The sequence below is a fragment of the Parasteatoda tepidariorum genome, chromosome 11, assembly GCF_982258835.1.
Source record: "Parasteatoda tepidariorum strain Cologne lab strain chromosome 11, Ptep-v5.0, whole genome shotgun sequence".
NCBI lineage: Eukaryota > Metazoa > Arthropoda > Arachnida > Araneae > Theridiidae > Parasteatoda > Parasteatoda tepidariorum.
Genome location: NC_141765.1, coordinates 77,348,316 through 77,375,016, shown reverse-complemented (window position 1 = coordinate 77,375,016; position 26,701 = coordinate 77,348,316). Strand labels below are relative to the sequence as shown.

The 26,701-nt window shown below is 28.1% G+C and overlaps 1 protein-coding gene across 6 annotated transcripts; it reads left to right on the top strand.

Moving 5' to 3' along the window:
• LOC107454824 (putative bifunctional dTTP/UTP pyrophosphatase/methyltransferase protein) lies at nucleotides 1–26,701 on the top strand. Of its 6 annotated transcripts, none has more exons than XM_016072134.3 (8): nucleotides 1–379; nucleotides 924–1,059; nucleotides 5,203–5,295; nucleotides 7,250–7,387; nucleotides 14,208–14,311; nucleotides 18,940–19,004; nucleotides 23,026–23,131; nucleotides 26,495–26,701. In XM_016072134.3, exons 3-8 carry the CDS (start codon nucleotides 5,206–5,208, stop codon nucleotides 26,637–26,639), a joined length of 648 nt encoding a protein of 215 aa, XP_015927620.1. In that variant the 5' UTR covers nucleotides 1–379; nucleotides 924–1,059; nucleotides 5,203–5,205; the 3' UTR covers nucleotides 26,640–26,701. The 6 variants fall into 6 exon arrangements, 5 of the variants coding, with proteins under 5 accessions (XP_015927620.1, XP_015927617.1, XP_042902164.1 ...); XR_011638151.2 differs by lacking the exon at nucleotides 924–1,059 and adding an exon at nucleotides 23,889–24,075 and having other exon boundaries at nucleotides 102–379; XM_043046230.3 differs by lacking the exon at nucleotides 924–1,059 and adding an exon at nucleotides 23,889–23,953 and having other exon boundaries at nucleotides 103–379.

Sequence of the window (26,701 nt, the reverse complement as noted above, 5' to 3'; positions counted from 1 at the left end):
ACACCAGAAGTTTTCTAAATTTCTTCGGGTCTTACGAAGCATGACATTGTTTACCTTCAGTCTACCATCGATATTGTAATAACCACTGACAAATCAATGCGGCTATCTATTGTACCACGTGACTTTTACGTCACGCAAAGGGACCCCATTTGAAATAAAAAAAAATAGAGTTGTAAGCGAAGTTTACATTTCCTATAAACTGTAGTTTCATTTCATTGATTCAAATGGAAACAAATAAACGTTTAGTAATTTCGCGCCAGCTTTGCTTTCAGTAAAATATCGTAATTTATCGTTTCTTGCTTTTGACGTTGTTAAAATCATAATCATAAGCTTGTTTACAGACTTACTCTTATATCTTAATTTCATATTAATTTTAAAAGTAAGTAGAATTCGATTCTAAAATTTCTCCAAAATATTAAACTAAACGCTTCTTTGAATCACCCAATTGCCTTAGAAATCATAATTTTGTTTTATGAACTCAAATTTGATGTGTTGTTATTTTCAAGACTAATGAAAAGTAAATTGTTTAGATATTTCTTTTTGTTAAAAATGTGTATATATTATCTCGTTAGATCTAGAATGAAAATCAGATACAATCAGAATGATTTAAGAAATATTAAAGACTATTCTTACTCATGAAAAATTTCATCTTGTTTTATTTAAGTAAGTTAAGTACTTTTTTAATTTGTGTCTTAGTAGAATCTGAAAATCAAGATCCCTATAAGAAATCAAAAACTATTTCTGTAAAAGATGATCAAAATTGTGTTTAAGGTCCAAACCGTTAACAGATATGTGATTTTTTAGTATTGTTATAGCAGTGCTTTCACTATTTTGTTGTGTAATTTTGCATTAATGTCCCAAAATATGTTGACTAACTGGCATCTTTTATGTAATTTCGGTATTGTTTTATTCCACATTCGAAGAGATTGTGGCCAGGACATTTTGAAGAGATATCCGTAACATGATCTGTGGCAGAATAATAGCAAAGCCTGGGCAACTTCCGAGCAATGGCCAGCGAGAAACTAAAAAAAACATCACAGAAAGGGACCAACTCGAAAGGTATAACTCATAGCCGCCCCGGGCAAATATCTACAGATTTTTTTAAACAAATTTGCAAGTTTAAAATCTGTTTGGCAATTGTAGTTGGCGAGACAGTTCACGATACAGAAATGTCCCTGACATTTTGGGCTTAGTTTTATTATTTTAAAAAGGAAAATTTATTTTTGAAATTTTTCTTAGGAAGTCCAGATTTTTCTTAGTAATTTTTTTAAAGCAGTAAATTTAGATATTTTCATGAATTTTACTTTTTTTGAAAATTAGATATTGTTTCTGAGGAAATAGCGAAATTGACCTAAATTAAAAATCTATATTTCAAATGAAGTTTCTGCTCTTATACTTGGAGTTTTTATAATTTTTAATAATTAAAAAATTTCCTTATAATTTTTAAAGTGAATTAGCACTATTTGACTGCAAAAGAAAAATAAAAGGGTGCCAAGTAATTCTGAAAATTATTTTAATTAACAAATTGAATTTTTAAAAATTTGATAACATGTTATGGAAGGGACTTACAGGTTTTTCTTAGTTAAATCAATGTATAAAAGTGTAAAAAGAATTTTTTTATAAATTTGACTTTCAAAGTTAATGAACTATTGTCACAGAGGAGACAGCAAATTGAGAATTTTATACAAAAATTTATGTTTCCAAAAAACTTCAGCTCTATATGAGTTGATTATTGTTTACATTTTTTATCAGTAAACCTGTAATTTATAATTATTAAAATTTGTTCAAAAAGAAAGAAACTGATACTTTTTTTAAATAATTCCCTTTTTATGAAAACTTGATATATTAAAAAATATATAAAAATTGGGTAAAAGAAATGGGTTTTTGTCAAATCGCTTAGTACAAGAAATTATTTTAAAATAAATTCAAACTTTAAAAAAAAAATGTTAGAATGAGAGTATAAAAATTAAAGCTATAATTGTATATTTTTATGAATAATATCAATTCAAGTTAAATATTTAAATTGAAGAAAATTTATAGGGTTTAAACAAAGACAAAACATTAAAATAAAACCGTTATTAGTACAAAATAAGATTCAATATTTATTTGTTATTATACTTCAGATTATTGTTTCTATATTTCATTCATTATTAGAGGTTTCATGAAATTTAAGTAGGAAACCTTTTTTTTTTTCCTGAAAAAATCACCTTTGCAAAAAAGTTAATGATTATTAATTATGTACGAATGAACTTACCATGAACAACCAATGTCTACAATATGCATTCATGTTCCATTAATAAACAATTTTATGATATCCAGTACATTATATGAATGATATCACTTTATAATTTAATCTTCCTTTTGCAATTAACAAAATTTTTACCAAATAAAATATTTGCAAATAAAAATAAGTTTCACAAATATTTTTTTTTTTTTTTTTTTTCAATGGCAGGCACTGAATTTAAATCTTTGCCTATACTATGCCAGAATTGTTGCTCATTTCGCGTTACCCAGTGGGCACCTGTGAACCAAAGTCACGGAGGCGAGCAACATTGCCCACGCCACTCTGCCACAAACCCGTTTATAGGGTGGGCCACATTCACACATCATACACACATACAACAGAGGACAGCACAAAGAGAGAGAGAAACATCCATGCCCAGAGCGGGATTCGAACCCGCAGCCTATGGCTTCGCAGTCAGGCACGCTAGCCGCTCGGCCACCTGGCCGGCAGTTTCATAGATATTAAATGAAATATATTTCTAGTAGTACTCGTTAAAATATAAACTTAATCTCAAGTGTCATGATAATTTTTTCTTAAACTAAAAGTTTTGAAGCATCAGAAAGTGTTGTTTCCTTTTTATTGAAATATTTAGACATAACACTTTACCCGGTGGCAGAATCTCAGCGACACGGCAACATTGTCGCATAATTTTGCAGAGTTCTTGCAGAAAGATTTTTTTTTTCTTTTTTAAAAGTACAATGTTTTATTTGTCTTTTCCACGGAAATTTTTACTTAAAATTTGAATCATGCATTTAAATCACTTTTTGACGTTCTCTATTTACGCCGATAGTATCGTAAATCGATGTAATGTCTCGATAGAAATTGTTTCGGTTGTATATTATATTTTTTAAATAATATTGAGAATTTTTTTATTTATTAAAAGCAATGGTTCTATCGATTTTTTGGTAGTTATTGCTATTGATTTCTGCATAGTTTTTAAATCCAATATTTTTTTTATACGATATTTATTACAACAACCTAATCTCAAAATAAAGCACCCATTTGAGTATTTCCTTTTATTAGGAGTCCGATTCACATGATTTCATTGTCAATCTTTTTTTCTGGAATGACAACTACGAATTTCACAATTTTTTTAATTATATTTTTATTGTGATGATTATTTGCATAGTAATACAAAGAAGGAAGTAATTAGTGTGTTCCCCCCACCCCCAACAAAATGCAAGAGTACCACCCATAATATTAAAATAAAAAATTATTGCATGTTCAATTAAAAACATTATATATAGTTTTTTTTTTATATAAACACAGTGCTTTGTTATTTTAAATTAGCAACGTGTATGTTTTTTATTATTGAAAGTATTTTGCAGAAGGATATTAGTGCTTTTATCTCAAATAGGTTGAAAAAGTTCTGCCACAAGGACACTGTCCAAGTGATTTTATAGTTGAAACAGAATTAATCAAAAATTAGAAAATATTATTTCTAGTCAGCTATCATCAGAGAATAATTGAGTAATTAGAAGAGATGCTTAAAATTGGTATTATTATTAATGGCTTTCTACCAAATTAATATTTTAAACTTTTATCTTTAAACATTGATTTTTTTCAAAAGGTGCAATATATGGAAGCAAGTACAGTCTATAATAAAAATCTTAAAATAAAAAAGAGGAGATATTTTGATCTTTTAAAATACTCATTACAGATATTTTTTTTAACTGGAAAATTAATTTCTGCAGTCTTTGTGTAAAAATATATATTCATCATGAAATATTGATTAAATATATCTATCCATTGGTAGGTATATTTTAACAAACTCTGAAGGGTTTACAATCCATATAAATTATGCAGTAAATGTTATGTGTGTGCATATTGCCTATAATTTGTTTTATAGATAAAGAGCATAACTAAGCAATTTTTTTTGTGATTTATTTTATGCAAAATTTTGTTCATTTATATTAAATTTTATTTACAAAAATCAGATTTTTGAAATATGTTTTACTTTAGTTTTGTAAAAAAGCTACTGAGTTAAATTTATTAAAATAGTTGATAGTTTCAAAGAACTATATGGTTTTATAATTGCAGTGAAAATTTATTAGATAAAATTTAAAAAAATCCACTTAATAGTTATAAAAATGAGTTTTTTCAAATGGATCCAATCTGAAAAAACCCACTGGATGAAACTGTCTTAGAGATACGATTTTTGCCAGCAGAAAATGTTATTAATAAGTACTTTATGAAGATTTAGTATAAATGTTCTTTAAAAAATTATGTTACCTGTTTGCCAATATACAAAGTTAAAATAGGTTGTTTATCAGTACTAAATCTGTAAAATAATAATTTTTAATATATATATGTATATATATGTATGTATGTATATATATATATATATGTACGTATGTATACAGTAGGGAAACGATTATCCGGAACGATTGGGACCATCACTATTCTGGATAACTGATTTTTCCGGTTTTCTGAATCGCTACAAAAAGCCGTTTTTTTATTGTTAAACACAACTAAAAAAAATTTTTTTTTTTGAAATAATCTTAAAAAGAAGAAAAAACGATGGAGCAATACACTAATGATTATTTCCAAAATTATGGTAAGGTAAACATCTTTCAAAAAAGAACGAAAAATCCTAAAATTTTATAAGGAAAAAAAAAAAAAAAATTTTATAATGGTGGGAAAATTTATCGAATTTCATTCCGGTTTTTTGGTTTTCCGGTTTTCTGATTTCCGGATAACGGGTTCTGTACTGTATATATATATATATATATATATATATGTATCTATCTAATATATATATATATATATATATATATATATATATATATATATATATATATATATATATATAAATATATATATATATGTATGTATATACATATATATATATATATATATATATATGTATATATATATATATATGTATATATATATGTATATATATATATTTAAATTAGGAAATGATACAGCAATATTTAAGTCGCTTGGCTCAGCGTCAAATAGTTTTAGCAAGTGGCTCACCTAGAAGAAAGAAGATTCTGAGCAATGTTGTAAGTCTAAGTTCCTTGTTTATTCATTATTTTGATTCAAATAATAACTTTTTAATAGAAAATTGAAACTTACAGCTACTTTTTAAAATATTATTTTAATAGAAAGAATGATGATGCTTAAGGCTGTTTTTCAAGGACTTCATGAAGTGATGCTTTTTTACAAATAATATGCTACAGTAGAGAACTGATTATCCATAAAGATCGGGGCCATCGCTATTCCGGATAACTGATTTTTCCGGTTTTCTGAATGGCTACAAAATGCCGTTTCTTTTATTTTTTTTATTGTCAAACCCAAATTAAAAAAAATATTTAGAAATAATTATAAAAAGAAGAAAAAACAATAAAGTAATACACATAAGTGTAATAAGATAAAAAGGGAAAAAAAAAATGAAATAAAAATACATACAGGCTTAACATAAAATGAACAAAAATGGGAAAAAAAGGGGGGAAGGGCTCCATATCTTCCTCGTCACTTTCGTCTACTTTGTTGTTGTCTGTGTCAGCACTTAAAACCATCCTCTCCATTCTTTACTTCATTATTAACAAATGAAAGTGGAAAAATCGTGAGCATTTCTTTTCCCTTCTATCGCGAGAAAGACAATGTTTGAATATAATTCTGGATGGAAAAAAAATCCTTTTGAAAATTTCTGGAGAAAAGGAAAACAAAAATTTTTACTTTATTATTTTCAAATAAGAAGAGAAAAATCATGACCGTTTCTTTTCCCTACTATGCACGAGAGAGACATCGTTTGAATATAATTCTGGATGGGGAAAAAAATCCTTTGAAAATTTCTGGAGAAAAGAAAAGTGCAATTTTTTATTTCATTATTCTTTATTATTCTCAAGTGAGAAGAGAAAAATCGCGAGCATTTCTTTCCCTTCCTATGCTCGAGAAAGACATCGTTTGAATATTATTCTGGATGGGAAAAAAATCTTTCGAAAATATCTACAGAAAATAAATTTAAAATCGTTTACTTCCCAAAGGAATAATCTTTCTGCAAAAAACTCTTAAGGGTCTGCTACAATATCACCGTGATTCTGTCACGTAATTACTATCTAGAAGAGTTTAACTTGGCTTTCAACATTTAGCTGAAACATTAATCGAAATCAGAATGAAAAACATGTATCACGATCTTATTCCTCATTAAGCTGAGCGATTTTATTTCTCCTCCACACCAGTTAAACATAAATTGGCAAGCAGACACAGAAGCTGACATAATAAAAAGAATTTATGTTCTACCAAGTTCTGCAATTTTTATTGGTACATCTGGCAATCTCCAAGAGGTTCGTTAACCATTGGTTGAAAAACAATGCTTTGAATTATGCATATTCATTTACATAAATTTCAATGAATATATATTTTACATTAGCACATTTCTGTAAGAATGAAAAGATATAAAAATTTTCTAAAGTCAGCTAGCATAAATATACAGTTTGATATTAATAATTAAAAAATATATATTTGTTTAGAGTCATTTAGTAAATTATGGGAAACATGGTATCTCAGATGAAAAAAAAAACAGTTTCTTTCTCATGGGTGAAACCTATTTTTTCTAGAACAGTTTTTTCTTTACTTGAAGCATTCTGGTCTGAAGCATATTGTATACCTTTTAGAACTCACATAGTTTATGTATAGTCAAGCCTTAATTTCTCATTCACTTTTCATAAAAACTGATAATATATAAACATCTATGTCTGTACTACTATACATAATTTTGAAATTACTGTTATTCAAAAATGTACACTTAACTACTTCAATATCTTTTGCATATTTTGAAGGCTTCGACCATGTCTTTTCAAAACATCTTAATAATTTCAAAATATGACATTTTGGAATAAAATTGATATTAGAAAATATGCTATTCTTATGGAAATGTTGTACATGTGCATGCTAACTCTTACATAACTGCCTGTATGTATCTGTAATTTGCATAATGTTCTAATATGTTCCCAGGGGCTAATTGTAAAAGCTGTGCCTTCGTCATTTGAAGAAAACTTGGAACTAAGTGATTTCTCATCAGTCCATGAATTTGCAGTTGAAACAGCTAGATGCAAAGCTTTAGAAGTCTGGAATCGGCTTAAAATTAGTAAGGTATATAATTTTGCATTCATGGATATTTTTTTATAAATTATTTCTTAAATATTAAAATGATTCAAATGTCTTTTCCCAGCTTGCATGATTACCTATGCAATTTTAATTGAATCTATGCTTTTTAACAGAATAATGTTTTGTTAGAAAGAAATATTGTCTTTTCTTAAACACTTCTGGTGGTTTTAAACGCCTTTCTTAAACAGTTTGGTGATGATTGAGGGGCACCTGAGATCAGATTTCTTAAAATGCAAAGTTTTTCCGCTCATTATGCTCTACATCTCGGAACTTCTTATTCAATTTTAGAAAATTTAAATGAATGACAAAGTTGTTTCCATTCAAATAGCAAGCGATCATGACTCAAACAGACTTCAATGTTATCGTACATAAATTATTACATTTCCATTTGTGAAAATTTTATGACAATAAGCAGCAGATTCTTCTTGAGCTAATAAACCAGAGGGCATGTACCTTATTTAAAAAACTATAAAAGGAAAGAATAGAGCATTAAGTACCTGGACAGGTGAATTTTAAATTGGGTTTCTAAATTCCGACATGAAATGTGCAGGGATGAGAGTCTTTCGCGGATTTCCGCTTTTTTTTTTTTCAGATTTTTCTATTTTTCCCGCTGAAATTTTTTTTTTTTTGCACAAGTTAAAATATTTTAAGAGGAATTTAATTTTTCGCAGATCGAAATTATTGAAGTTTTCATTCCTCCCTCTGAAGTTTCTCTAAAAATCAATTCCTTGGGATAAAACTGGTTGACTTTTATACAGGGATGAGATTTTTTTCCCTTTTGTCTCTCGAATTTCAGCCTTTTTATCAAAAACTCCGACTCTCTAAAAGTTTCGTTTTTTTTTTTTTTAAATAAATATCCCGCTTTTTTGTGAAAATTCAGTCGTTGAAGTAAAATAATTATATTTATTTATGATTTTCAAAGAAAAACAGAAAATTCAAATTATGTCCTAGCTGCTAACCCTCCCGCATTTTTACTTATATTAGCTATTTTCTCCAATTTCAAGCACAGAAAATAAGATTTTCCGTATTTTTTATCCGTTCGCTGGATAGCTCGTATTTTCGTAATTCAGATGTCGCTGCTTCTTGTATTCTGGAGTGAAAGCAAACGAAAAAAGAGGGGGGGAAAAAGTAGAGATGGATTTGCGGTGAAAATATTTATTTGCTCATTCAATTAATTCTGTAAATTTTTATTTATTAAGTCTAAACAAAAATCAAGCCTTTTAGAAATCCCAAGTCCAGACTCTGCTGTTGTTGTTGTTGTTAATTTACGTCACACTAGAGCTGCACAATGGGCTATTGGCGACTGTCTGGGAAACATCCCGGAGGATGATCCGAAGACATGCCATCACAATTTTGATCCTCTGCGGAGGGAATGGCACCCCCGCTTTGGTAGCCTGACGACCTGCACGCGAAGTCGACCACTTTACGGTAGCACAGTTTAACGAGGGCCAATACCGCACATCCTCGGTCCCTACGCAGACTGATCCAAGTGGTCACCCACCCGCACACTAACCGTAGCCAGTGATGCTTGACTTCGGTGATCTGCAGGGAACCGTGTCTTAACGATCAGTCCACTGCGGGACCCAGACTCTGCAAATATTTCGATTTTTATTCACGCGATTTTAATATCAATCATCGATTTTCGTATTTACCTGATTTAAAAGTTGCGCATTACAATTCTTATTTACGCTTTTTAAATATCGTACATTATGACTCGCATTTACGAAATTTAAAAATCCAATATTGTGTTTTGTATTTATGCATTTTTAAAATCACGATTTTATTATCAAACATCGATTTTCGTATTTACCTGATTTAAAAGTTGAACGTTGCGATTCGTGTTCAGGGGATTTAAATATTGTACATTGCGATTCTTATTTACAAGATTTAAAAAACCAATATCCCGATTTGTATTTACGAGCTTTTAAAACCTATGTAGCTACGCGAGCTTAAAATCCAATGTCGTGATTCGTTTTTGCGGTTGCAATATCGCGCGATTTTAAAATTATGCATCGTGATCTAAAAATTAGGCATCATGATTTGTATTTTAGCATTTCTTAAATTCGATGCAGAGTTTCATATTCATGTGATTTAAAAGCCTCATATCGGGATTTATAATCACATGGTTTACAAGTTTAAAAATCACACTTTTTTGTCAAATTTTCTTATATATATATATATATATATATATATATATATATATATTCTAGGATTTCCTCTTTTTTACTTTCTGACTACTCTCATCCCTGAATGTGCTAACTTGTGTGTGTAACTAAGGTTTGATAAATGATGAGGGAAAAGCAAATAAATTTAATAATTCTCAAGATTGGATTATTATGCTAAATTAGTAAATTTAACAATAGTAGATGCAACTTGTACATTATTTCTTTGCACTGCTGAAGCACAAGGAAGTATACCCTACCAAGTAGAAGAAAAGAAGAGGGTTTGCATCTGAAATTGATGTTCATTAAAAATTTGTGATAATTGAGTTTAAATTGCATAGATATACGTAAACTGTCAAAAGAAAATTGTAAAAGCTAGGAATCTAGAAAAACAGAGCGTGTTTGATATAAAGAGCCACAACTGAGGGGACTATTGTGTAATGAGTTTTTAGTTGGCTGTGAGGTTCAGAATCTTTTACGTTTATGGGTTTGGACCACCGCACTACATAATCTAAACAAAATTTTAGTTTAATTAAAAATATTATATTTGAAAGGAATCATATAAGCTTAAAACAGTGGATTTCAAATTCTTTATTGGTTTAGTAGTTTACATGCTTAGTGTGTCTTATGAATCTTAGAAATTTAGTATAAGCCTAAATTTCCATTGTACACCTGAATCTTTAAACAGAGCAATATTGTTTTGACAGCTGAAACTTTTTAATTTGCAGAAACACAATTATCAAAGTGTTTTGAATTTATAGTACGTAAAGCAGAGGGAAAATTATAGAAAAAAAAGTTGAGCAGTAATTTTGTATTTTAGGGCAGTTGTTATGAAGAGGCTTGTGATAAGAAATTTTGTATGCCTGTTTCAAAGGTATTTTTGTTTAGTTTTTTAGAAAAAAACTATGCAACAGTTAAGAAATAACATATTTTATTTCTTAAACATTTTAGAACACAACAACATTTTTTATATATCTAATTCCGTTGCCAAAACAAATTCAAAACTGAAACTTATAATTTTTCAAAACACATTCAAATAAATTATTTAAATTTTATGTCTCTACAATTCTAATGACCACATTGTATCTGATTGGGGCATCCAGCGTGAAAATAATTTGATTTGTGTGGTGTGTCTGTAAATATTGATAAAGGTTTTTGTGCTATAAAAAGGCATTCTGAATCGGAAAAACATAAGTCAATTCTTGCAGCGGTAAAAAAAACTCCAACCAACTTTCATTATCTGCTCATACTTCATTATTAAGTATGCTGAGCATTAAAGATCAAGCTTATAAAGCTAAAATAATTTGGTGCGTGAAAATGATCGCTTCTAATTTCTCACTTTCTACCTGCAAAGACATAGATAAAGTGGTTAATTCTATGTTTCCTTCCTCAACTATGGAACACTTTTCCCTTAATCCAATTAAAGCAACATACCTTATCACTGATGCGTTAGCTCCCTATATCAGAAATGAATTTTTAAATGAGATTAAAAATTCCTTCAAGTTTTTTTTTCAAAGAAGCCTAGACAATAACTTCATATCTTCAATAAGTTTATAATCTTTCAAAGAATATTACAATATATATATGCGTGTAATTTCATCAAGTTTAATGATCATAAATTTTGTTCTTATCTAATTATATTTGTATATTACTAAAAAAAAATACTTAAAAATAAAAATATGTTAATTACTTACTTAAGACATACTTTGTAGTATTTTATCTAACATACTGGCTGAAAATATATATTTATAATAATTAAAAAATGATTGAGTGCATTTTATTTTTATTATTATAGATTAGTATAAGGATTATAAAATTTTTTTATTTGTTCAATGTGGATCAACTCAGCTTTTATAAACTTTGGACCCCATTTCAACAAATGGGCCCCCATTTCCACAAAAATGGTACTCATTTTTCCCAATTTTTTGCCCTAAAAGTGTTGAGAGCCCTGCATTTTATTTCTCTTGTTAATTTCATCGTTAGTGAAACCCCATCGTCTTCCTCACTAGCAAGCTAATGGCATGCTCGCACTCTTCTATATATAGATTGTGACATTTAGCCTTTAGCTTAACTTGGGGATCATCTACTAATTACATATTTTCTTGTGTGTCTCCAGAGCAGTAAAGAATCACAAAGCTTTATCTCCTAAAAATTCCATCTCCTTTTTAGTAATTTAATTTAATAAAGATAAGAATTAATTTAAATTTTTAATCATAAGAATATTTACTAAAGAGACAGTTCACCAATTGCTTAAAATTTTTGTTAACTTTTATTGTACTTTATTACTTTTTTTTACCTATTATACTATTTTTTATTACTTTTAAAATTTTCAGTACTACTAAGTTGTTTTATAAAAAAAACTCAATATTTAAAGGCAAGATTTTAAAAAAGTATGAAGTGAGGGGCTTTCACTTTTTTTTAAATCAGCAAGGTATCATTTTGTCATTCTGAAAATCTTTAATTCATTTCTTAATGTTTTGATTTAAAAACAATTGGAATAACAAATTCAATTATAATTATTTCAGGTTTGTTAAATATTATGAGTGAGGGGCCATTTAATAATTTACTTTTGACAAAAATATTTTTCTTTAATATTCATTGTATTTGCATATCAAAATTATTTTTAATAATTTCATTAAAGAAATACTGGATCATGTAACAGATTTTAATAATAATTTATTAGGGGCCATTCGTTAATTTACGTTTGTAATATAAATTTTATTTAATTCTAATGTGAATTTTATTTTATAACAGTCGTTGAACAGCCGACCCAATTTTTTGATTTACAACCACTAATGTTCAACTTCAAAGCCGTGTAATTTTAAACCTGATCCAAAAGTCAAGGGAACTCCTGGATCAAGTATTGGGAGAAATTTGCTTTCATCAAGGACTTTTTGATGGAACTAACTCGCATTTGCTTTACATGGAGAGGAAGACTGCAAGAACCTCTCACGGTTAGCCTGACGGCAAAGGGACTCTATTCCATGATCCTTCTACCACTGAGGATAGCTCACGTCAGCACTGTGGTCAGTTCAAGCCGGATGCAGATTCGTATCTACCAGCCATTGCTGGTATTCGAACCTGATCCCCTCATTGGAAGGCAAACGCTCTATCCCCTTAGTTAGCCATCGTGGCTCTTTAATATGATTTGTAATATTTTCTGAATTTGTAATATGAATTTTTATTATGAGTTTTCTTAATTCTGTACTTATCTTTATAAATTCAGCATGATCAATAATATTAATCTTGTTTTGTTGCATATGTTTTTATAAATAACTTTTATTTAGACCTAAAAAATACACTCAATAACCTCTTTAAATTACAGTTAAATTAATTATAATTTAAATTAATTTCTTTTACATAATTAAATAGAGTAATTATTAGCTAAATAGAATGAGCCACTCAATATGGAATGTTTTTAAATTTTTGCATAAATTGTTTTTATGGTGGCTAATATAATCAAGAAAAGAGTTATTTGTTAGAAACTAGTTGTTTTATCATGATAATTTAAAGTCTTTGAAAATTATTTTGCATTTTGTATATATATATGTAAAAACTTTCCACAGTAGGATGAAAATTTTTTATTAATGTACATATCCTAATCATATTTTTGTAAAGTGCTTGAAAATATTTTCTTGCCTGAAAAATGCTTATTTTTTGTTAAATTATTTGACTATGCACCCTGTGAAGAGTTATTATATTCTTCATCTCTATAATTAATTATTTAATTTTGTTTTTCAATTAAAAGGATTTAAAATTCATATTTCTGCTGTTAAGTAAGGAAAAAGCTCAGTACCACTTGCTTTTAGTCAATATTTTTGGAAAATATGTATTATTTCCTCCAAAAAAAAGTATTTTCTTAATATTTTTTAATCAAAATGTGTCAATCAAAATATCAGCTCTCTTAGATTACTCTGAAATAGATTGATTTCTGAAATTACTTTTAATTTGCTAAGTCAATAAACAGAGTGTATCAAATAAAAAAAAATGTAAAAGTTTGATTTAAAAGAAGCAGAATAAAAAATAGAAGAAAGGAGTTTTTAATTCATCTTATTGTCTATAGATGTCAAATTATATATACCATAATCACACCAAAACCAGTGCCAAATATGAGATATTTAATAATACAGATAGATATAATGGTAAATTAATAACCTTTCATTGACATTAAATTATTTTCTACTTTAAAAGTTTTAACATATTTCAAATATTTATTATCAGCATACTACTTTCATATTAGATTATCTCATTGTTTGAGATGAAGGAGAAAACCAAATGATGCATAAAATTTGTGATCCACGATAAAAATTTTCAGAAAAAGTGAAAAACTAGTCATCGTATGTCGTCCTTGGGAAGTCGTGAAATTTATTGACAGGAGTTTCCCCAATAGTGGGGCATTTGCATCTTATGCACAGAAATTGTCTACACACAGTTCTGCTTATCATTATACTAAATTATATAAACTAATACTTATATTTGAGATTATTAGCATAACTAAATAAAAATGCTCACTGCATAAGAGTGACTTGTTTTGAAGATGTTGAGTTAAAAATAAAATTGTATTCAAAATAACTTTGATATTTATATTGTTTTATTATGATTGGCTCTTGTGTGACACCACTATTTTCAATATGTATTTGTAGGTTAAACCTGACCTTATCATTAGTGCTGATACTGTTGTATATTTTGCTGGTGAAGTTTTTCCTAAACCCAGATTTAAGGAAAAAGCTGTTGGTATATTAGAAAAGTAAGTGTTTGTTTCTCAAGCATTTATCAGCTTGGAATTATGGAAGACTTTTAATTCCTTGTGTTTTTAAAATAGTAAATAGTGTAAAACAAATGCTTTAGTGTTTTAATACAGTGCAAAATAAAAAAAAAAATGAATACTTTAATAATTTCTGATCTAGTGAGTGAATTAAAATACAATCTTAATGATTCAAAGAACAAACCTTCAATACACAAGATATTTTAAGTAACAAAATCAGTCACGAAAACAATACTTTTCTAAAATCTTTTGAAAGGGTCTAGTTTCTTGACTTTCAAAGTATGGGGGTAAGAATTGCCAGAAACTGAAAATTGAGGTCCAATTGGTTTAGGCAGGAAAACAGTCAAAAAGTTTGACATCATAATGGTAATTTCCCTTATTGCATATTTTGCCAGATTTCTGGAAATATTATCGATTATCAAATAATTTTAGCACATATTCATAAATCTTATTTATCCAGTGATAATTCTATGTAAAAATTGCATTGTAATTATTTTTTTTATTTTAATAATAGTAAAGGCATTTTAGAATTATATGCTATAAAGATTTTTACATCATTTTTAACAATGTTATTTGACGTGATTAAATCCAAAATTAAAACAAAACCAGTCAAATAAATTTTTTTTATTCTGTTCTGCATGAAAAAAGTGAAATTGCATAAAGGATCTCAAACTTTTCTGCCTAAACTGTTAGAACCATACTTTCCAGATTACGGTTGCTTTAATATTTTTAGGAGCAAAAATCAATAACTGCCGGGGGGGAAAAGTATGTTTATTCAAATAAAAAAACTTTTTTTTTCCGATTTTGTTTCTTAAAATAATTTTTGCCCAAATTAATTAGTATAATTTTAGCTTGAACCATTACAATTGCATCTTTGTACATGACAATCTGACCACTAGATCAAAAGTTATTATTTTATTCTATTACATTGAATTTTTGTAAAAAACTTTCATTCAGGGATCTCTGGCGTTTTCACCCCGTCATTAGTATTTTTCTCATTCTTATTATTATAGAATAAATATTTACCTCATGCAGGGTTGGCAGGTTTTTGACATGTGACAGTTTTTGACAGTTTAAACCATGGTTTAAACCGTCACGTCAAAAACCTCACTGTCAAAAATGTCGAAAATGTCAAAAACCTATATTCATATGTGAAATTTAATTAATACATAAAATTTATATATTTTTTATAAAGAATAGTGTTTCTAAATATGTTCTAGAAAAAATAAATTTAAAATTTTGAAGAAACACTTATATTTTGAATAGTAACCAAAATCTTGTACTTTTGAAAGCTCACATCTTTTGTAATTTTATGTATTCATTTTCATGTGCTATTGAAAATCTGCAGTGATATTATTAAGAAATTTATTTATAACCAAATTTAGTGTATAGTATAGATTATACTAAAAATTAGACATTTTTAAAGATAAACATTAGCAGTCTTGCACATTAGACATCTTTTAAAGAAAAATCTTTTTAATATTCTTTTAAATCTTCTTAATAATCTTTTTAACATAAGACAATACAAATTTAAGTGCTTTCTGTTAAATACACAGAGTAGTTAGTGTCGATTTAGAGTATATTCAGCCTATTCATTTACTATGCTGAAAATTTAGTTTATCCAAATACTTGTGAATTTCATTTTGCTGAATACTATATACACAGTTTTGTTGAATATCTAAATATTCAGCTGTTGAATAATTACTTCTTGCTTTCAAGATATACATTATTTGTATTCTTAATACAAGTGGGGGAAAAAGTTAAGAGGTAAAAATTGTTTTAAAATGATAAGTGTAATAATTATAAATAAATATAATAAACAATGTGAATTATATTTATCATTATTCACAAATATAACTACTTTTAAATTCAAATTAACATACTGGATAATAAAGATATTCGGTATAACATTAAAATTTTTTTTCATACACTTTATCAAGTTTGTATTTATACAACATAACTTGTAAGTTCCTTATAAATATTAGTTATATGTTCCTTATATATCAAAAATGCATAGTAATAAACTTTTAATTTTCTTAAGTATCAAAAAAAAAATTTTTTTTTTCAAAATATAAATATTTAAAAAAATTTTGTGCAAAATTTTTCTGCACATGCATTTGAATATAAATTTCTGAGATTTTAAATCTGTTATTTTACCTTAATTTTAATTAAAAAAATATTTTAAAACCTGCTGATTACCTATAGTATAATTAAATTTCAATATAATGCATGGCAACTGTTGGTAGTTTTGAAGTTTATATATTTTTTTGACAAACTTTAGTTTTTGACATTTTTGACGGGTTTTTGACGGTTTAAACCAGTATTATACCCTTGTCATGTCAAAAACCACTTTTTGACGTCAAAAACCCAACCCTGACCTCATGCCAGCCAAGCAGTTATATACATATTTTTTACTTTGCTAAATGTTGGTGCTTATATTATTTCCAATTCTGAATTTCTTTTTCTGACTTGCATGATGTATCAAAACTTCACTCATAGCCAAAAGTTAGTGTCGCTAGTAAAATCTCCATTATTTTATTTCTCCAATGTTGGCAGGTATGCTATTAGATGGAAAATAGGCAGCATGATAGATTGTGATCACCAAAAGTAAAGGTGCAATCTTTTGAAGTAAGCAGCAGAATTTCAAAAAACAGCAGAGGTATTTTTGCTTTAAGAATCAAGCCAACTTAGCTGGTGGTTGCTGAAGTATGTTTGCAAAATAAACATTTTGAGTTCAGATTGTAGGAACAAAACAAAATGCTTGCTTTTCACTTTTCTATATTGATACCAGAAATTTAAAAAAGTTCTTTCGTTCATCTTTTTTTTTTTTTTTTTTTTTTTTTTTTTTTTTTTTTTAGTAATATAAACATGAAACATTAACTTAAGCATGAAAAAATTTGCTGCAATAGCGGTAGGCAAGTAATTTTTAACTTGTTACAAACATAAAAGTTTTTTTGCATTTAATATTAGCATTTTGCACAGGATCTCATAATATGCTGCAGTTGTTATATTGCAGGAGTCATAATAATGCTCTATAACAGAAAAAAAAGGACAAATCTGGACAAAATATTTTTATTAAGAATACAAATAAATTCTCGACCCTAGCACTTGTTCTAGAAATGATCATATATTGTCCTGCAATGTTTAGTACTATTTTAACTATGTTCTGAACTCTTATTTCCATACTGCCTTAATGAATGCTTTTAAGATGTTTTCAGACATAGCAGAATAATAAATTTTTCTGAAGCTGAAGAAAAAGTTTTTTATAGATAGTAAAAACCATGGGAAAAACAGGTTTTTAACATGTTGGGTCAAAACCATGGTAAATACTGTGCCAACCCTGATTATTAAACCCGTATTAAAATCAAAAGTCAGTTAAAAATCATATAAAAGCGTAAATAGAGAAAAAGCAGAGGATTCTCATTGCTGCATACTTTTTTGTAATGTGGTGCAGGTGTTGAAAATAAAACTTTTTTTTGAAAATAGGGAAAAGAGTTTTGTTTGTTGAAAAGTGTCCAGTAAAGAGACCCTTCTAGTAAACAGATGTCCTGATATGGGATTTAGTACCAAACTCAAATAAGTTTTTAGGAATAAAGTTTAAAATTTTACTAAAAAACAGGGAAAATTCAACTATAAAGCACTTTTTTCACTATATATTTTTAAGATATTACAATAGCTAAAATGAAATTTAATAAAAATAAGGGGGTAAGTAATATCTGTAAAATATATTTATGTAATATAAGGATGAAGGTTCAAAAATTATCTTTAAATTCAGAAATCTAAATTAATCCAATCATTAAAGACATCCCATTCAAATGTTATAAACAAATCACAGTCCATTAGCAAAATCCATTAGAAAGCGCAAGTTTACAGGTATTCTCTAAGTACCGAAACATGTCATCACAATAAGTCAATTTTTATATTGCTTGCTCATTTGATGGGTGCGGGTTTAGATCCGATGAGCATTTGTTATTTAGGTAGCTTAGTGAATATGATATGAAAATATTCAGCATAACCTGTTATTTTTAACCTCTTCCTTCTGCTTTGATTTTCTGATGACTTGGAAAGACATAGTCCAATGTATAGTATCTAACAAACACATCGTTTTTCTCCATTTACCCAGAAAAAAAGTTAAGAGAAACAAGCCAAAAGAAAATTAGCATTGTCTCAATTTATTTTAATTTCAACAATTGGTTCCATTTGTAGTATGAGACTTCATTGGTTAATACTTTTAACTACGTGGCTCTGATGCACAATCTATGGCATGTGAACTTCTGTTTTCTAGCTAAACATTTTCAATACAGTCTAACCCCTCTATAGTCACCCTTCAAGGGACAACCTTCACTATATCTGGGAGTTTACTATAAACCATGTTTGACTGTAAGTCCTTGATCAATCTTTAATATTAAGATGGTAATGACACAAAAATAGTGTTTAATTATTTGTTTGTAACTCATAAACTAACCAATTTTTAAGTCTTGTTTGAATAAAGTTTAAACATTGATCTTTTGAATATTTCCACGAGAAGATCTTATGAGACAGTTGTTGACTGTTTCGTATAATAATACATCGATATAAGATTTGAACTTATGTATATGCATTACATTTAGGCTCAGTGGACAAACTCACAAGGTTGTTACTGGCGTTGCTCTTGTTATTGTTGATTACTCTAAAGGTAATATTTTCAATTGCAGAATATTTTATCTTTCACCTTTTCAATGAAAATTTGTTTAAATAATTTCTTTTACAGTTAACTTTTAAAATTAAGAGAATTTCTATTCTGAGTATTTTTGCCATGTCCATGAAGGTTATAATTAAGAAAAAAGATAGAGAAGGCTGAGATGATATTAAAAGTGATTGCAGCAGCCACTAACTTCAAGGCTGTAAAGGATTTACTGCAGTTGAACCAAAAAGGACAATGTACCAAACCTTACAATATTTGTGGTGTAAGTATCTTGGCATGAGCTGACCCCTTCAGCACACTGATTTCTTTACGACATCCTAAAGTTGTCATCTTTAGGATTCTGTGACTTCCATATAAAGCTCTCAATGTCCTACAGATGTATTCTGCCTGTTAAGATGCCCACCTGCAGATGTCTTAATGATGTCTAATATAGGACGATTTTCAGATACCTTAAGAATGTTTTAGGATGACATTAGGACAAAAAAGGACCAGGTTAGGAAAAATTTTGTGAACTTGCAGGATATATTTTGAAATGTGTATGATAGTAATAGGAGGCTCTATCATGTTGGATATCAATGCAATTTTAATATTAATGGTAATAGGATTTAATAATGAATTTTCTTTTGTTATTTCATTTAATGCACTAGAGAGTCATTGAAAATGCTTTTTAAATTTAAAAAAAAAAATCTTAAAGCTTATAATTCATTAACATGATTACACCTTCATTTGTGTTCTTAATTTTCATAGAAAAATCAGTAATGCAGAAAGAATATAGAAGGTAAACTTATTTCACTTTCATTACGCATACAAATGGTAAAATAAAACTTTTTTTTACAGGATAAAATGAAATTTTTATTAAATCTTAATCAGAATACTTATAAGCTGAATTAAATTTTACACTTTTATTGATAGTATGGAATAAAATCATTTTGCTGTCATTAAAAATCCTATCTGAATATACCTTTCGAACACCAGGCAAGGTTAAAAGGTATTGAAAAGTCTCAAACCTAGAAAAAGCTTGTCTAATTAAATTTCATTGATGTAACTAATTTTTTCCTGTAATTTTTTGAAAATCTTAGTTGATCTAAGATTATATTTTAATCTTTCTTATATCAATTAATGCAGTTTAATGATAATTTTAAAAAAATATATAATCAAATAATTATTTATTTTTTATAATGCTTTGCTCAATCCAGAAAGCTTTCGTCAATATTTACACTTATTGAATTAATTTGTATTATTTATTAAGACTATTTATTCAACAAATTAATTTCCACTGTTTGAAAAACCTTTATCTAAAATTTACTGAGATATATTTCATTAACTACATTTAAAAAATTTGGTTTTGAAAATAATTGCCCTTTAAATAATTGATATCTACATCACTTTTATTTTGATTTATTAATTCTATTTAGCAAAACATGCTGCAAAATCATAAATAAGGAAATTTTTTCATTTCCTTTTTTGGAAATTTAAGGATACATACACATGATGTGATAACTTGAAAAGCCATGTGCAGTGTTGGGTTTTTACCAGGACTTGGTATTAACTAGATTTTTTCTGGGAAGAACCTGGTAAATGCTATTAGCCCATAATTATCTATTTATAGATATATTAGTTTATTATTTATAACTGAGGACTGTATATTATTTCCATACTATAGCTAATATTAAGAAATATTAGATAATTCATGTTTAATATATATGTGTGTATAAGCAAGTAACAAACCATTGGAAAAGTGATATGATGTAATCCATCTCATAAATTGTAATTGTAAAACTGAATTTTCTAATTTGAAACTGACTAATTCATTAAATTTTCAATATGAGCTGATAACCATTAATTATATACCATAACTTTATTACAGATGCTTTTATATATGGAGAATAACCAGAAGGCTCAAATAATCAAATTTCAAAATTTTATAAAAAAGAAATAATATTAATATTTTTTTCTTTTTTTACTAAATGGAGCATTAAAAAATGTACATTATTGATAAAGATATTATGAAATAAGGATTTTTCTTAAAAAAAAATTTTTCCACTTATTTTCATGACATTAGATTGTAAAAAAAAAAAAAATTATTTTGCATACTTCACTTTATATGAGCACTTCTGAGATCAAAATAATCATTTGTTCAAAAATTTAAAGTGCAAAAAAGAGTTTTTTATGTATGAAGATTAAAAAAATCAGAGGAACAACAAAAATGAATATCAATGGTCTATACATTAGAAATCTGGATAAAAAGTATTATCAATTTATAAGACCACTGGCAATATTTCAATACACATATGTTTCATTTTGGCCAAAAATAAGATAAATTTATATATGATAAACATTAAAAAATTATCTATAGCAAAAACAGGCCTCATGCATTACTTGACATTTTGATTTTGTTAAAATTTGCAGGATATGTTCTTTATGTAAAACTGTGAACAAAAATTTAAAACTATTAATAACCATAAAACGGTTATAAAACTATACACTAGTGTTTGTTTTGTTTTTTTCATTTTACAAACAAAAAATTTTTTCTCAAGGTTTTGGAGATCAAGCTTGAGATCCTCTGGAATTTTGAGAAAAACACATCTACTTACATGCCGTAATATTTTTTTGTGAATTGACTGAAATACGTCACGGACCATTATTTTGTGTTCTTCTACTTTCACACTAACTGTTAAGACATATATACTTACAGTGTACCGTAGCATCTATGGTTAAATATCCTTCAAAAATCTTAAAAATAAAGCCATTTTCTTAAACCTTGAAAATCTTCCTGTGCCATCAATTAACTATAAAGGTGTATATTTCTGTAATGAATACGAAAGAGTAGTACCTAAGACAATCAACACGAGCATATTGTACATATGATATAACCTTAACATAGCAAACTGAAACTTTGCACAACTTTCAAGCCCATTAAACTGCCTTCACCAAAATTATACATTAGAACTAGACAAATATGAAATTTCCTGGAGAAGGTATCTCAAGTATATCAGAAATAAAATCGATTCACAGATATATGGTTACTGATTCAACTGTTAAATAATTTAGCTCTAAACTTAGAGGAACAAACTTAGAGGCACCTGAGTAATGAAATACCGAAGCAGTTATGAGACAGCTATAAGTTGTTCTTTTAAGAAAAAAATATTATTTTTGCCCAATATGAATGTCTGAAGTTAAAACTTACCCCTGAGGTGAGCTTTAGCCTCTAACTAGAATTTTTTGATGGGTGAGGCAAGCTAGGCAAAAAATATTCATTGCTATCCAGGCTAGTGAAAAAGTGTTTCTGGTATAATTTTTTATGCTGATAGAAGGAAATTTCACCCTATTCAATAAATCTAATAGTCACAAAGTTTTATATAGAAACAACAAATTCTGACTTATACATATTTGTGTGTTTGATTTAGCTATACAGGCAAGTGAGGTATTGATCCTAATGTATTTTTCTAAGCAATAGATTTAGAACACTTAAGTACATAAACAATTTAAAAATTGCAACAGATTTGTGTGTAAAAAATAGTGTTATGTTCTTTTTTGCACTTACGTACTTAAAACTTTCTGTAAGAATATTTTAAACTAAAGGACAAGATAATGTTTTCTACAACAGTATATTATGTTTTAAATGTTTACAAAGTCTATAAATATCAAATACTACTTTTCAGGGGTGTTAACTTCAGAACAATAAAGTAAAAGTAAATTGAAATTTTGAATATAATTTTAATTAAACATAATTTGAATGCCTGTGTGCATTTTCTAAGTGAAAAAAAAAACAACAAAGGTAAATATATGTGTTTTATATGAGTCAGCCTTATTTACTTTTGTAAACTTTGTTAGCAAAGATGATTTTATCCAAGCCAGCCTTTAAATTTCTATGATCTGCTTGCAAAACTTGAGTCTTTTTATTTTCTGCATTAAAAGTATACCTTTTTTAATAAATGAAAATTAAAGTATTATTTCTTAAATTCTTTTTTAAAAAATTTTCTTGACGCTTAAAATGTTTTCTTCATTTTAGAGGAAATAGAATTTGAAGTTAAGACATTTTATGAAGAAACTGAAGTTGAATTCTGTGAATTGAGTCCTGAAATGATCAGAACTTATGTTGAGACTAATGAACCTCTGTAAGTTACTTTATGTTATCAGAATTGTCAATTTTATGGTTTTCCCAGAAAATAATTCAAAAATATTTGATGTGGTAATGAAATTATAAGACACGTAGGATATATAATTTTTAATTATATCATTAAAGCAGTGGTTAAAATAATTTGAATAACAATTTATTAGATTAAGAAATAGATATATTTTGCTACCACTTTTAAAGTGTGCACTTATGGGAAAGTTTGTCCAGATTGCCATTTTTTCCTTCTTATTATGTTACTTTTTTATTTTACTGTGAATAAAAAAACATGATTTTTTTTCAATTTTTTTGATAATGTAATGAATGTTTTGAACATTATTCACACATGAGTAGTGTACTGTTTTAGTGGCAGGGCTGGCTTTTGCCAGAGTATAGTCAGTCCAAAATCAAGGAACTGCTTCAATGAAGTATAGAATTTTACTTTTCCCTCATTAAAAGAAAAAAAAAGTTAATGGTAAAAAAAAAAGAATAATTTTCCAATATTTTCTATCCTAAAGTTTTTTTATTAGAAATAGTGATCTTTATTTGTAAAAAAGTTCACTCTTTTTCTAACGGAAGGATTTTTCTCATTTTTCTACTCTATTGGAGACAAAAGCTAAGGTTCAGTCTATGTTGAAAATTTAAGTTCTGATAAAATTTTCTTCTCTTACTTTTTGGATTTTATTCTAAAAGGTTTGTGTTTTGTATTTTTCTTAATTGACATCTTCATAAGAATTTTTTTTTTTTTTTTTTTTTTGCAGTAACTGGAAGTTTAACATTCCTCCACCTCCTAGGGAAAAAAATGTCAGTTTTCCATGAAAAAAAGGTCCCTTTATGTTTTATTTTCATTGATATTTCCTATAATTTCCAGTACAGTAAGAGAGAATTTACAGAGGAGGTACAGTAACATACCTCCTCTTTACAGTTGAAGCATTTTATGAGAATGTTGTGAGTTGATTTTAAATTTCGTTTTCAATATTGTTGGTTTTTTCCAATTTGAAATATATCATCATCTTTACAATTTCTAGTTAAAGGGTAGTCAACATGTAAAATACTCATAGTAAATACAGTGGAAAGTCACGCATCCGGAATCGGTGGGACTTCTGGACGTCCGTATAATAGATTTTTCTGTATAATAGACCCCCAGGTAAACAAGATTTAAAATGATCTAATAAACGATCTGAATCTAAAAAGCAAAAAATAAAAATTATTTTTCGAGCAATAATGTTTTAGTATTAGAATTATATCTAATTAGTCCAAAATTAAATATTAGAAAAAAATTATTGCTTAAAATCTAGAAAACGAAAAAAATTTGACAAAAACTTGAACAATTCAAGCAAGAAGCAGAAATTCCTGTCATTCATTAAGGTGGGTAGGTGGCAGAGAAAAGCTCATCTCCTCTTTATTTGTGAGAGAAAATATGCGTAAAGAGATCGTTCAAGTTGACGGCAGGAAGTGACAAATTCTTATTTTCTCTCTGATTATTGGCTATCAGTCAAGCATAAAGGCATGGCATGCCGATCGGGCTCTCTTTATTTTTTCTTGTGTGACTGAAAGAATCTGCTAAAGAAGGAATATTACCCCCTTTTCCCCCCTCCTAAGTATTACATGGTCATGGGAAGGACGTATATCCTTTTAGACCTATTCAAATTTTCCATTTTGACTCCCCCTCTACGTTAATGTTTGCCGTGTTTACCCTTTTCTCCACAGTATTTCTTTTTTCCCTAATACTCTAATTAAAAGGTTCCAAGAAATGCCTCTTTTACTAGCGAGCTGCATATGAAAGAAGGGGGGAGGGGACTCTAGTTGTTCTCTTTTGAAAAGAAATCTCCCTCTTTTCCTGCATTCCAGAGGGGGAGCGTCACTAACGGTCACTCGAGGGTCTTGGTAGGTCTTCTCTTCCCCTTTCTGGTGATTTATGGGTTCAATGCATAAATCACTAGAAGCTAGAAAAAGAGAAAACACGTTAAAAGACCTTTTTTTTTTAAGAGAAGGAAAGATGAAGACATATTTGTTTATTTTGATTGTTAAAAAATGTCCGGGAAATCTACCCTTTTGGAAAAGGGACGTCCGGATATGAGACTTTACTCTGTATTATAATAAATGTAAGTATAAGTTATTATTCATACTTACATTTTTTCTAGCGTAAAAGACTTACAAAACTCATACATTCTCTGTTTTAGATATATATACACTACCTCTTTTTAATAAATTGTGCCAGGAGAAAAAATCATGTTCAAAATTTCTTCCTAATTTTGGCAAAATGCACCTATGGTTTTTCTGAAATGAAAAATATTTTTATACTTGATTGTAAATGCAATAAAAAATACATGAGTTTTGTGTAAGAATTAATTTTAAAAAATGCAGGAAAAATGATTTTAAATTAAGTCACAGCACAAAAAGGCAATGATTTTTTTTCAGAAATTTTTAGGAAAAATAAAGTGTCAAAAAAATTTTTTTTGCTTTAACTTCTTCAAGATTGTGATCTCATATATGTGATTGCGCGATTTTCTCTTCATAGCCCCCTGTATCGTATATTAAACTAGCTTTTCTGACTCCAGTGGCCTAAGATCACATGGGCATGATCTAAATACAGTACTCTTGTATTAAATAGTACTCTTCAGTACATATACTACTCAAATTTTGGGAGGTGCTTCTTTCTGCCGGCCTTGAAGGGATTAATAATAAATCATGGAAAAAGTTGTTTGTAAAAGAAAAAAAAGTCCCTTTAGAATCACTATGTAAAACTGACAAACTAATTGGTGATAGAATGTTCACTTTAAAAATTAATATTTATTTAAATGTAATATGATAATTTTTTAAAAATTAAATTACACAAGGATTAATTAGAATTTATATAGCTTGTTTTTTTAACTTAAATTCTCCTATCATATTGTGTAACTCAATTGTAGAAAATCAAACACTGTAACTTTCTATTAAAATTCCGAAAAAGAATTTTAACAAATGTTGTTGTCATAGGCCATTAAGGCAAGAGTTGCAATTGTTCTCGTTTTTCAGTGGCACCATCTATGGCCAAGAATTTAATTTCTGCCACACCCAAACGTCACACCCGTTTATAGGGCGGACCAATTTATACACTGATTTATTCATCCACAGATTGTAATTTTGACCTAAACTGGAGATCAATCTTCAATTCAGTACACCCAGAGGTGTAATTTGTTATGGAAACACGGAGGACTTTGTGACCCAACAGATTTAACGTGCACCAGTCACCATTTACCACACGGGGAGTCTTCAGCTGGCTGGCCCTACCATCCCATCCCGTCCATTTTTAACAAATAGAAAAGCAATATTAATTATTTAGTTTTCTTTGCTCACCAATAATTGTCTTTCGTTTAATTTTCAGAGATAAAGCAGGTGGATATGCAATTCAAGGTGTTGGAGGAACATTTGTTCAGAGTATTCATGGAGATTACTTTAATGTAGTCGGATTTCCATTACATAAATTCTGTTGTGAAATTTATAAGTTATGTTCTGAAAATTTATTGTAAATCCCACTCATAAAGCAATTGAAAGAATTTATTTTTAGATAAATAAAATTTGTACAGCCCTA

What these genes read in the sequence shown, in the direction of transcription:
- LOC107454824 (XM_016072134.3), top strand. Translation starts at nt 5,206, where the DNA reads ATGATACAGCAATATTTAAGTCGCTTGGCTCAGCGTCAAATAGTTTTA. An exon ending in GCTGTTGGTATATTAGAAAA is followed by an intron (nt 14,312 to 18,939) that starts GTAAGTGTTTGT and finishes CATTACATTTAG; the next exon opens with GCTCAGTGGACAAACTCACA. An exon ending in TATTGTTGATTACTCTAAAG is followed by an intron (nt 19,005 to 23,025) that starts GTAATATTTTCA and finishes TCTTCATTTTAG; the next exon opens with AGGAAATAGAATTTGAAGTT.